At 41.9% G+C, this 13927-nt stretch overlaps 1 protein-coding gene across 3 annotated transcripts in view; it reads left to right on the forward strand.

The window, feature by feature from the left end:
* Positions 1–13927, forward strand: part of dlg5a (discs, large homolog 5a (Drosophila)) — a 211297-nt gene that overhangs the window by 129861 nt on the left and 67509 nt on the right. For all 3 annotated transcript variants that reach the window (XM_061911763.1, XM_061911764.1, XM_061911765.1), the window contains exons 11-14: positions 4415–4547; positions 4612–4739; positions 4802–4977; positions 9367–9470. In XM_061911763.1, the coding sequence (XP_061767747.1) occupies positions 4415–4547; positions 4612–4739; positions 4802–4977; positions 9367–9470 (541 nt within the window). The remainder of the gene's footprint in view (positions 1–4414; positions 4548–4611; positions 4740–4801; positions 4978–9366; positions 9471–13927) is intronic.

The raw sequence follows: 13927 nt of genomic DNA on the forward strand, positions 1-13927 counted from the left end.
CGGGCGGAAGGCGGGGTACACCATGGACTTTTGGGGTATTTAAGTTAAAGTTAAAGTACCAATGATTGTCACACACTCACTAGGTGTGGTGAAATTTGTCCTCTGCATTTGATCCATCACCCTTGTTCACCCCCTGGGAGGTGAGGGGAGCAGTGAGCAGCAGTAGTGGCCACGCCCGGGAATCATTTTTGGTGATTTAACCCCCAATTCCAAGCCTTGATGCTGAGTGCCAAGCAGGGAGGTAATGGCTCCCATTTTTATAGTCTTTGGTATGACTCAGCCAAGATTAGGTTTGAGTATTTGTGTCAAACATCTATCCATCCATTTCTACCGCTTGTCCCTTTTGGATCTGCAGGGGGCGCCGTTGCCTATTTCAGCTACAATCGGGCGGAAGGCGGGGTACACCCTGGACTAGTCGCCACCTCATTGCAGGGCCTTTTGGGGTATTTAAGATAAGTTAAAGTACCAATGATTGTCACACACTCACTAGGTGTGTTGAAATTTGTCCTCTGCATTCGACCCATCCCCTTGTTCACCCCCTGGGAGGTGATGGGAGCAGTGAGCAGCAGTGGTGGCCGCGCCCGGGAATTATTTTTGGTGATTAAACCCCCAATTCCAAGCAGGGAGGTAATGGCTCCCATTTTTATAGTCTTTGGTATGACTCAGCCGGGATTAGGTTTGAGTATTTGTGTCAAACATCTATCCATCCATTTCTACCGCTTGTCCCTTTTGGGGTCACGGGGGGCGCTGTTGCCTATCTCAGCTACAATCGGGCGGAAGGCGGCGTACACACTGGACTTGTCGCCACCTCATCACAGGGCCTGTTGGGGTATTTAAGTTAAAGTTAAAGTACCAATGATTTTCTCACACACTAAGTGTGTTGAAAGTGTCCTCTGCATTTGATCCATCCCCTTGTTCACCCCCTGGGAGGTGAGGGGAGGAGTGGGCCAGGCCCGGGAATCATTTTTGGTGACTTAACCCCCAATTTCAACCCTTGATGAGTCCCATTTTTATAGTTTTTGGTATGACTCGACCGGGGGTTGATCTCACAACCTACCGTGATTAAGATGAGTATTTGTGTCAATCAGAGGGGTGTTTTTAGGGTTAGTGAGTATACATTTGAGTTCCTACTAGGGGTGGGGGGAAAAATTGATTCGAATACGTTGTGCGATTCAGAATCGATTCTCGTATTTTTTTTATTTTTTTTTTAATCAATCCAACAAACCACTACACAGCAATACCACAACAATGCAATCCAATTCCAAAACCAAACCTGAGCCAGCAACACTCAGAACTGCAATAAACAGAGCAATTGAGAGGAGACACAAACACCACACAGAACAAACCAAAAGTAGTGAAACAAAAATGAATATTATCAACAACAGTATCAATAATCAATCAGTATCAACTCTGTACACTGCTGCTGGAATTTTAATTTATCTATCTATCTATCTATCAATATTAGTTATAATTTCAGCATTGACATTATCATTAGACATTTATAAAAATAATAAAAAAGAACAATAGTGTCACAGTGGCTTACACTTGCATGGCATCTCATAAGCTTGACAACACACTGTGTCCAATGTTTTCACAAAGATAAAATAAGTCATATTTTTGGTTCGTTAATTAATTAAAACAAATTTACATTATTGCAATCAGTTGATAAAACATTGTCCTTCACAATTATAAAAGCTTTTTACAAAAATCTACCTTTCTGCTAGCATGTCAGCAGACTGGGTAGATCCTGCTGAAATCTATGTATTGAATGAATACAGAATCCTTTTGAATCGGAAAAATATCGTTTTTGAATCGAGAATCGAAAAAATCGATAAATTATTGAATCGCGACCCCAAGAATCGATATTGAACCGAATCGTGGGACACCCAAAGATTCGCAGCCCTAGTTCCCACACTGAAAAGCGAAATGTGGTGTAAAACATTTCCACATAAAGGCATTCTTTTAAAAAAAACATGTAATTACATGCTGGGTAATGCTCTCTTTAAATATAGATGGGCGTGTGAATCCTCTCTCTCTCCTTGTTCTTCCACCACACTGCAAAAACTGAAATCTAAGTAAGATTAAACATCTCAAATAATGGTGATATTTGCTTATTTTCTGTCTGATAAGATAATAATACCTACTCAGTGGCCTAGTGGCTAGAACAGGGGTAGGGAACCTATGGCTCTAGAGCCAGATGTGGCTCTTTTGATGACTGCATCCGGCTCTCGGATAAATCTGAGCTGACATTGCTTAACACGATAAGTAATGAATAATTCCACTGTTGAATATGACGTTCAAAATATAAAACATTCTCATGCTTTTTTATGTTCAAGAAGTTGCATTAATGGTAAGAAGTAATTTATTTATTATTGGTTAGTGTGGGGCTTGCCCTCCTGGGGGTTCTTCAGACCACCAAGCACGGACATGAGAGCCTGTTTCAGGGTTACAATATTGTCTTATTTTTCAAAAAGTCTCTCAGTTGCTTTCCAGCAATTGTATTTTTGTCTTTTGTTCTCGCTTGCGCTCTGGCTCCAGCCCCAACCCCGTCTCTCCTCCTGGCTGCTGCTTATAACAGAGCGACAGGTGATTAGATAACAAGGCCCAGGTGGGCCTTTTGCGCACCTGTCGCTGATTTCAAGGCCGTTCCTGGCAACACCCCGCTTCGCTGCAGGCCTGGAGGCCACGCCCCCTACACAATTTGTTTCATATTAACAATGTTATTCCAAAGAGTAAGAGACCTATTATACTCTAGAAATGTTGGTCTTACTTAAAAAGGCACACTTTTAGTTGTGTTCAGTGTTAAAAAAAATATTATATGGCTCTTACGTAAATACGTTTTGAAATATTTGGCTTCTTGGCTCTATCAGCCAAAAAGGTTCCCGACCCCTGGGCTAGAGTGTCCGCCCTGAGATCGGTTGGTCGTTGGTTCAAACCGCGGCCAATTCAGACCAAAGACTATAAAAATGGGACTCATTACCTCCCTGCTTGGCACTCAGCATCGAGGGTTGGAATTGGGGGTTAAATCACTAAAATGATTCCCGGGCGCGGCCACTGCTGCTGCTCACTGCTCCCCTCACCTCCCAGGGGGTGAACAAGGGTGATGGGTCAAATGCAGAGAATAATTCCGCCACACCTAGTGTGTGTGTGACAATCATTGGTACTTTGACTTAACTTTAATAATTCTTCTCACTAAGCAGACGTTATGTTAGTGTTTTACTTGTTTTAAGGGTTTTGGTCCTAAATGATCTCAGTAAGATACTACAGCTTGATTTAATTACCTATTTTGAGTAAAACATGCTTGAAACTAGAATATCAACTGTTGCAAAACTGTGTCAACAACACTCACAAGTATAAAACTACTTTTTTTAAAAGTAATTATTTCTTATTTTAAGCATGAAAAAAATAAATAATGACTTTGATACAATTGTTTCTGGCAGTAAAACAGATGACAGCCAAATGGACTTTGCTATTTTATTTTCAATGAAACAATAAAACATATGTACTCATAGTAGCACAGTTATTAGTGAAGTGAATTATATTTATATAGCGCTTTTTCTCTAGTGACTCAAAGCGCTTTACAGAGTGAAACCCAATATCTAAGTTACATTCAAACCAGTGTGGGTGGCACTGGGAGCAGGTGGGTAAAGTGCCTTGCCCAAGGACACAACGGCAGTGACTAGGTTGGCAGAAGCGGGAATTTAACCTGCAACCCTCAAGTTGCTGGCACGGCCACTCTACCAACCGAGCTAAACCGCCCCACATGAGAATATACTTATTTTAAGGTATTTTGGGGTTCACTGAGGTTAGCTAATTAGGGACCGATGTCCCAAAGGGACAGAGGACCCTATTGAATTTCTAGCGTTTTATTATTATTCTTTATTCTTTATAATTATACTGCTGCTTCTTTGAGCTGTAATATGACCCCCTTAACATGCTTCAAAACTCACTAAATTGGACACACACATCAGGACTGGCGAAAATTGCGATCTAATCAAAAAACCAAACCCCAAACTCAAAATTGCGCTCCAGCGCCTCCTAGAAAGAAAACACAGACAAAACCAAACTGCCTATAACTCCCAGTAGGAATGTCGTAGACACATGCAACAAAAACCTCTATGTAGGTCTCACTTAGACCTATATTTCATACACTGACAACCCCCAGCTAAAATCAACAGGAAGTTTGCAATTCCCCCTTCAATACAAAAGTTGGCTATAAATACTCAGTCCTGTCTATCGCTGCTTGCAGCTTTAATTTTACTTGTTTAGGAAAGTCTTGATAAGCCAAATTTTCTTTTCTTTCGGCAGATAATTTTGCTTCGTTCGAATAAAATACCTCTAACTTTTGTATTTTTCTTTCTTGTTTTGGACTTTCTGCAGTGCACTGACTTATCTTTCACCTCTTTTGTAAAAGGGAGAAAATGGAGGGCCAACTGGAGAAGGAGGCCAGGTTCTGTCAGCTAATGGCCCACAGTTCACACGACTCGGCCATAGACACGGACTCTCTGGAGTGGGAGACCGAGGTGGTGGAGTTTGAGAAAGACCGGGTAAGAGCAGCTTTTAGTGTATTCACCCTCTTCCACTCCTCAGTAACTGACGTTACACTCACAGGATGACATGGACTTGAAGGCGCTCGGGTTCGATATCGCAGAAGGAGTCAACGACCCGTATTTGCCAGGGGATTGTGGGATATTTGTGACGAGGGTGGACAAAGGAAGTATAGCAGATGGAAGGTTAAGGTGAGAGCGAGACACCGGCTCCGTTCCACTTCCTGTTGACGTTGTTTTCTTCGCGCTTGCAGGGTGAACGATTGGTTGCTGAAGATAAACGACATGGACCTGACCAACAAGGACCGGAAGCAGGTGATGAAGGCGGTCCTGAACGTCGGCAGGTTGATCAACATGGTGGTACGGCGGAGGAAGTCTCTGGGCGGACGGCTGGTTACTCCCGTTCATATTAACCTGATGGGACATAAAGGTACTTTACAATGCTTTTTATTCTGTCAGTAACCAGGTGATGTCCGTTTTTGTTGTTCGGGACCTCTGCATGCTCGACTGTGGCTCGATTTTCCGTTTTATCACTGACACTGTATTAACAGATTTTTTTTTTTTAGTCTCTGTTCTAAATGTCAAAATCATCATTGCAGCACCTTTGTGTTTACAAGTTGATATATGATCGTATCTTAGGTAGTTTTCCAGAATTCTATTGCGCTGCAGTGATTAAAATTGATATTTTGGATCATCGCACATCGCAATTTAAGAAATTAATATTACTCTATAGAAATTAATCGTGTACACAAAGATGTAACATGTGACATTCAATCAATCAATCAATCAATCAATGTTTATTTATATAGCCCCAAATCACAAATGTCTCAAAGGACTGCACAAATCATTACGACTACAACATCCTCGGAAGAACCCACAAAAGGGCAAGGAAAACTCACACCCAGTGGGCAGGGAGAATTCACATCCAGTGGGACGCCAGTGACAATGCTGACTATGAGAAACCTTGGAGAGGACCTCAGATGTGGGCAACCCCCCCCCTCTAGGGGACCGAAAGTAATGGATGTCGAGCGGGTCTAACATGATACTGTGAAAGTTCAATCCATAGTGGCTCCAAGACAGCAGCGAGAGTCCCGTCCACAGGAAACCATCACAAGCGGATCAGCAGCGTAGAGATGTCCCCAACCGATACAGGCGAGCGGTCCATCCTGGGTCCCGACGAGCGGTCCATCCTGGGTCTCGACTCTGGACAGTCAGTACTTCATCCATGGTCATCGGACCGGACCCCCTCCACAAGGGAGGGGGGGACATAGGAGAAAGAAAAGAAGCGGCAGATCAACTGGTCTAAAAAGGAGGTCTACTCAAAGGCTAGAGTATACAGATGAGTTTTAAGATGAGACTTAAATGCTTCTACTGAGGTGGCATCTCGAACTGTTACCGGGAGGGCATTCCAGAGTACTGGAGCCCGAACGGAAAACGCTCTATAGCCCGCAGACTTTTTTTGAGCTCTAGGAATCACTAATAAGCCGGAGTCTTTTGAACGCAGATTAACTTACCGTATTTCCTTGAATTGCCGCCGGGGCGCTAATTCATTTAAAACCTCTTCTCCGGCGCTTACCAAAGGCATGCGGTAAATTTTGGCCTGCGCTCAAAAATTTGCGTGTGATGTAAGGATACCATCATGAAAAGCACATTTAATAATAATTAAAAAAAAAAAATCATCAATGTTTACTTATATAGCCCTAAATCACTAGTGTCTCAAAGGGCTGCACAAACCACTACCACATCCTCGGTAGGCCCACATAAGGGCAAGGAAAACTCACACCCAGTGGGGCGTCGGTGACAATGATGACTATGAGAACCTTGGAGAGGAGGAAAGCAATGGATGTCGAGCGGGTCTAACATGATACTGTGAAAGTTCAATCCATAATGGATCCAACACAGTCGCAAGAGTCCAGTCCAAAGCGGATCCAACACAGCAGCGAGAGTCCCGTTCACAGCGGAGCCAGCAGGAAACCATCCCAAGCGGAGGCGGATCAGCAGCGCAGAGATGTCCCCAGCCGATACACAGGCGAGCAGTACATGGCCACCGGATCGGACCGGACCCCATTATGGTCTTACTTTTACTTATAAATGAAGTCCATGCGCAGCTCTTTCTAATCAAAAGCATCGATAACTTCTTCATAGAAGTCTTCCTTATCTTTCTTCAGTTTTAAAAGTCTCTCTGTCTCGATGGAGATCTTCCTTTATTATCTCCTGCTTTGATTGAAAGTCCAGTTTAGAAAACTGTTTTATTTTAATAAACACACGTTGCTCACTCTTGCCGGTCCAGTTCATGGTGGGTCGGTCGGTGTGTAGCCATAGCGCTCTCTCGTTCGGGTTGCTCCCGACGTGCAGACCGCTGCTATCAGTTAGCTCGGCTCCTCACGGGCGACAACAGAATTTATCCTCGGACAACTCCCCCTCCCGTTCTGCTCCGTGGGGGGATCTCTTTATCCCACCGCTGCCACCATGAAGTCTTATTGTATAAATAATACACTGGGTATTTAGGACTGGAACATGCTTTATTTACATAGCCAGCATAAGAGTAGTGGTGTTACATCCTAAAAGGTCCGCCGTGCAACCCCCGCGTCATATCTGTTCCCAGCACATATTACGACACTTGTTGTCACTTCTTCTTCAGCTGAGTAGTTGCAAGAAAGATCACTAGCGCCCTCTACCACCAGGAGGCCGGAGTCATTTAATGACTCATATTTGACACACGCAGCTACGGTATATTAATAAAACATAGCTGCTTACTGTTTTTTTTAGCATATTCAATAGCTTGGACCTTAAATCCTACTGAATAGCTCTTAATCTTCTTCCCTTTATGCGATTTCAAATGATTGAAATCAGCCTCCTCCATTTTGAAAATGATGACAGGTGAAGTGTCACTCGTGACGTGACGAGTTTGACCCGGCGGAAATACTAAGCATGCGCTAATTATTTTGCGAAAGGAGTTTGACTCAGCAGTAATTCAAGGCAGGCGCATACTATATACCCGGCGGCAATTCAAGGAAATACGGTATTACATGCAAAGTGAAATATGTCAAGCCTTAATTGGTTATACTTTTGATGATTATGGTTTAGTTTATGAAAACTTTCAATTGAAAATCTCCGAAAATGTAAGGTTTCAAAAACTGTAAGCCATGACAATCAAAATAACCAATAAGGCTTGACATATGTCACTGTAGAGGTTGCCCTCTAGTGGGTTCTTCAAACCACCACACACTGCCAGTAGAGCCAGGAATTCCAGGTATAACTGTTTTATTTTCATAGAATAGTGCAAAGTCTGGCATTCAAGCAAACTTGTCTTTCTCTCCTGCGTCCGCTTAGCAGCAACTCCAACTACTCGTCTCATCACGGCTGCTGTTAATAAAGGCGACAGTTGATTAGATAACAAGGCCCACCTGGGCCATCCACGCACCCGTCGTTGTCTTCCAGGCCGGTCCTGGCAACACCCTGTTCTGCGGCAGGCCCGCAGGCCACGCCCCCCTCCACAGTCCCTTTACATGTAATAAGTTAATAGCACATATTAGATTCACATTTATAGCTTGATTGGCAACACTAAATGGTCCCTAGTGTGTGAATGTGAGTGTGAATGTTGTCTGTCTATCTGTGTTGGCGACTTGTCCAGGGTGTACCCTGCCTTCCGCCCGATTGTAGCTGAGATAGGCGCCAGCGCCCCCCGCGACCCCGAAAGGGAATAAGCGGTAGAAAATGGATGGATGGGTGGATTTAAAGTGAATTGCTGACATAAATGGACTTTTACATCCATCCATCCATCCATCCATCCATCCATTTTCTACCGCTTATTCCCTTTCGGGGTCACGGGGGGCGCTGGCGCCTATCTCAGCTACAATCGGGCAGAAGGCAGGGTACACTCTGGACAAGTCGCCACCTCATCGCAGGGCCAACACAGATAGACAGACAACATTCACACTCACATTCACACACTAGGGACCATTTAGTGTCGCCAATCAAGCTATAAATGTGAATCTAATATGTGCTATTAACTTATTATATGTAAAGGGACTGTGGAGGGGGGCGTGGCCTGCGGGCCTGCCGCAGAACAGGGTGTTGCCAGGACCGGCCTCGACTTTTACACCAAATTCTAATTTGAGTTTCACCTGTTTCAAATATTGACTGAGAGAAAATCTGGTTGCAGGAAAACATGCAACTTTGGTAGTAATAGTAATAGTAGGGTTGCTTCAGTCAGGGTTTTTTGCTGCAGATTTCGATACCAATCATTTATGAGTGAGATCGACCAATACCAGTATTAATTACGAGTGGTATTCACAGGTAAACTATATTAAAACACTATTTGAACTAGTTCCTTATTCTATTTTTCTGCTTATATTACGTTAAGCCATGTCCTCCAGTGATAATGATACATCATAATGCAGTTTATTTTCTGCAACGGAGCTGATTATTATTAGCATGGAGGAGTTGCTCCACACTGAATGGAGAAACATAATTAGCTGTTAACTTGTCAGCCGGGGGACTGCAAATAAATAGTGTCAGCCAGAGGGGATCGGCGTTAATTACATATATTGGCAACGGCAATAACATATTTTTTAACGAAAATCGTCTCCTACTGATCGCTGGCCGATGAATCAACACGTCCTTAAGTAACAGTAATGATTAACCTTGTAGTTTTGGTTAAAGTAAAGCGAACGTAATGAAGTTATTCACAATTCTTAAACAGGAATACATTTTCCAATGAAAGTAGCAAGCTACATATGACGTAGTATTTAATTTCTGAAGTAGATTTACCCAACACTGTGACAATTTTATTGCCGTTTTCTCTGATGTGTGCCAGACAGCGGAATAGGCCTGGAGAATGGCGTGTTCGTCACCACGGTGGTCCAGGGTAGTCCAGCTGCCAGGGAAGGCACGCTCACTGTGGGAGACAGACTGATCGCTGTGAGTCACACACACACACACACACACACACACACACACACACACACACACACACACACACACACACACACACTTCCAGAAAATTTGTATATCGTCATATATATATAATACAGTGGGGCAAACAAGTATTTAGTCAGCCAGCGATTGTGCAAGTTCTCCCACTTAAAATGATGACCGAGGTCTGTAATTTTCATCATAGGTACACTTCAACTGTGAGAGACAGAATGTGAAAAAAAAATCCAGGAATTCACATTGTAGGAATTTTAAAGAATTTATTTGTAAATTATGTTGGAAAATAAGTATTTGGTCAACCATTGAAAGCTCTCACTGATGGAAGGAGGTTCATACATGGCCCCATTCATTCTTTCCTTAACACGGATCAATCGTCCCGTCCCCTTAGCAGAAAAACAGCCCCAAAGCATGATGTTTCCACCCCCATGCTTCACAGTAGGTATGGTGTTCTTGGGATGCAACTCAGTATTCTTCTTCCTCCAAACACGACGAGTTGAGTTTATACCAAAATGGATACATGGATGATACAGCAGAGGATTGGGTCAGATACAACCAGAATATAACTTTTTGGTACACCATAACTACTATGAAGCATGAGGGTGGAAACATCATGCTTTGGGGCTGTTTTTCTGCTAAGGGGACAGGACGGTTGATCCGTGTTGAGGAAAGAATGAATGGGGCCATATATGAACCTCCTTCCACCAGTGAGAGCTTCCAATGGTTGACCAAATCCTTATTTTCCACCATAATTTACAAATAAATTCTTTAAAATTCCTACAATGTGAATTCCTGGATTTTTTTTTCACATTCTGTCTCTCACAGTTGAAGTGTACCTATGATGAAAATTACAGACCTCTGTCATCATTTGAAGTGGGAGAACTTGCACAATCGCTGGCTGACTAGTTTTTTGCCCCACTGTATGTATGTATATATATATATATATATATGTATATGTATATGCAGTGTATATATATATATTATATATATACTACCTTCCATCACTTCTATCACACCCGCTCAGGTTCTCTTTGAGCTGTCTTAATCCTGGCTTTATTCCATCCCAATACACACACACTCTGTACTATAATAAGGTGGGATTTAGTCAAGTATGGAAAGTAGAGAGAGAGAGAGAGGGAAGTATTCTTACTCTGATTATATCCACATTTAGCTCTGGAAGATGAGACGGAACTGTCTCTTCAAACACTTTCAGAAGCGACGAGACACATAATGTCAGGGATTGAACTTTGAAACGCATCCTTGTGAACAAATGCAGATTGTTTATTCACAACAAATGCGGAGACACTTCGTCATGTTGCTAAATAAAAGCCTGTCTCCAAACTTTTGACGGGCGCTGTAGCAGTGCCTTCTTTTTTAAATGTGTTCACTTTTTTTTAGCAAAGACCCAGTTTCTGTCATTTTTCTATATAAATAATCATTGATTGATTGATTTTAAAAAGGTGACTAAAACATCTAAGACAGGGATGTCCACTGCTGTGTTTAGATGGAGACGGGTGTGGACCAGGGGCGTCGCCGGACATATATCACTGGGGCACGTGCCCCAGTAAAAATTTCACCAATAAAAAAAAAAAACGCTTCAGAGTTTTAAGTCTACATAACATAGACAACAGCGCACATACTGCTTAGTATGGTAATTGATTGCTACTGTATTCACTCCACTAACAGTGAGCACATGGCTAATTAATATGGTAATTTATTCACGTGTGGAGAGACTTGGTTGAGAGAGAGAGAGAGGGGCGATGCGGATCACTGCGTGAGGCAGGTAACGTTAGCCAACAACAATTTGTTAATTACATTATTTTGATTTTGATTTGACTCAAACTGTAACTCCGAGATGGATTTAAGAAAGTTATTCGCCCGCAGCAGAGAAGAAGCAGCAGGAATGAGAGATGTAAGTGAAGTCCTAGCTAGCTAGGCAACATCATTGTCTTAAGTTGATGCTAAGTTAGCTAACGTTATTCCTTGTATCAAGACAAACATATTCATTTGCTGTACGAGCTGTCGGGGGAATTTCCAATGAACATGAAACATCATGTCGGTTATTGTCTGCTGCTTCTGCATCAATGATGATTTGGAGTCAGCATGTGTGAGTTGAGTGCTTTATCTTCAGGAAGAAATTTTTTTTTCCATATCATCAAGTCGTGAGCCAATTTTTATATCATTCAAGTTTATTTCACAGAAAAATAGCACAGTAGACTTGTCTTGTTGGGGCGGTATAGCTCGGTTGGTAGAGTGGCCGTGCCAGCAACTTGAGGGTTGCAGGTTCGATTCCCGCTTCCGCCATCCTAGTCACTGCCGTTGTGTCCTTGGGCAAGACACTTTACCCACTTTCTCCCAGTGCCACCCACACTGGTTTGAATGTAACTTAGATATTGGGTTTCACTATGTAAAGCGCTTTGAGTCACTAGAGAAAAGCGCTATATAAATATAATTCACCTCACTTGTTAATCGGTGTGACTTTGACTAAAATAATCTTGTTTTGTCAGCAGAAAAATGGCTACAGCTAAAGCATTTGCTTTTGTTTCCAGAAAAAATAGTAACAGAAAGATGGCTAAAAATATCGGGTTTTGTTGCCCCATTTAGATTTTTTTTAAATATATTTCCATGTCTGTCCTGAGTCCTCCTCCAACTTGTTAGTCGGTTTGCCTTTTGCTAAAATACTCACTAATAGTCACTAGAAAAATGGCTAAAAATATCTGGTTTTGTTGCAACAATTTGATTTTTTTCTCCCTAACCGTTTTTTTTTCATGCACACATCTGACTGAAAATGACACACAATCCACTTTTATGTCGCGACCCAGCAGTTGGGAACCACTGGTCAACTGTATAACACTTACTGTAATATTTCCATGTCTGTCCAGAGTGATTGACCACTTTGCAAAAATGAAAAGGAGACGTCACAGTTTACTTCTCAGAAAATGATTCCCTGAACACACAACAGTTGTTCATTTATTCTACTACTGTGGCTTTATTGTTTTGTGTATATTTGATAGTTTTGTGTATCTGAAATAGGATTAGCCACATTGCCATAAATGGAAATTAAATAATATAAAAGAACCCAGAGATGTAGGGGTGCTTTATTTTTTGTTTTTCTTTTGTAGATGTTAAATTTGCAGATGATTACTCCAATAAATATTTCAAAAAGATTCATTGCTCTTCCTTTTTGCTTTTACCAGTAGCAGTTTAGACGTCTGGAGTAAAAAAGTGCACAAGTAGGTCAAATGCATGAGTTAATTTCAGGTGGTTCATCAAAGATCCATACAACATCATCTGATATGATTTCATAGTTTAAAGCACTATTTATGTATTTTTTTATGATAAATAAGTGCTAAAAATTTTTTTGCTTGCGCGCTTTGCACGCTCACACGAATTATTTGTGCCCCAGGTGTGCCCCAGTAAAGTATTAGGTCTAGTGACGCCCCTGGTGTGGACAATATTGCTCTTGTCCCCACACTAAAAGGACACAGCGAAGGAGAAAAACTATTTGATGTTTTGCCGGATGAAAGTTGTCACAACTTGTTTATAAAGTCTTTACTTTGTTGACTGGGATGGTCACTCGTCCTTTATTTAACTGCTAACTGTATCAGTGTTCAAATAACTTCAATATTAGCGATAGTGTTTCATCATCTCATCAAACTGAACGACTTCTGTGAAGATTATGTATTCGATGTGAGAGGTGTCACTCCTATTTTTCTTGGCCACACTGCCTGTTTATTAGACTTCATCCTCTGCTTTGTGTTTCTTTTTAATATCAAAAAGTAAACACAAGGTTTTTTATACATTACTTGTGTTTTTTTTTCATGTCACAAAGGTGTTACTTCAAAAAACATTCACGCGACACAGCATTTTGTTAACGTGTTATTGTGTTTTATTTACTATATGACATATTTCTGCTCAAACTCTCAATGCAGCGTTTCTCAAAGTGTGGGGCGGGCCCCACCTGTGGGGAATAGAGACATGACAGGTGAGGCGCGAGGAACGGGAGGGAAATTCACTTTAAAAAAATGTTTTATTATTCTATTCTTGCGGTGGCAATGACCAAGAAGAACGCGGAGTTGGAATATAATTACAAAACTTTATGTACATATTTATATACATATTTATATCATATTTATATAAAATGTAACTACAAGCTCCATTCACAGACAGAGTCCCATTGCTTTTATGAGCGGTCGAGCGAGTCAAAAGCCGAATTTTTTTGTGGCGGCCGTAATTCTTTCGTGGCGAGCCGCCACAAATAAATGAATGTGTGGGAAACCCTGACTTGAATGTTACTTGATGTTCAATACATTTGAAAATGTTAAGCATTAGCGTTCTGTTGTGGCGATGGGGGCAGGTGGGGCTTGAAAACTCCCCCTTGTCCAAAGTGGGGGATGACAAAAAAAGTTTGAGAACCACTGTCTTAATGGATCTGTCCCAATACATCA

The sequence above is a fragment of the Nerophis ophidion genome, linkage group LG09 (genome assembly GCF_033978795.1).
Source record: "Nerophis ophidion isolate RoL-2023_Sa linkage group LG09, RoL_Noph_v1.0, whole genome shotgun sequence".
Taxonomy (NCBI): Eukaryota; Metazoa; Chordata; class Actinopteri; order Syngnathiformes; family Syngnathidae; genus Nerophis; species Nerophis ophidion.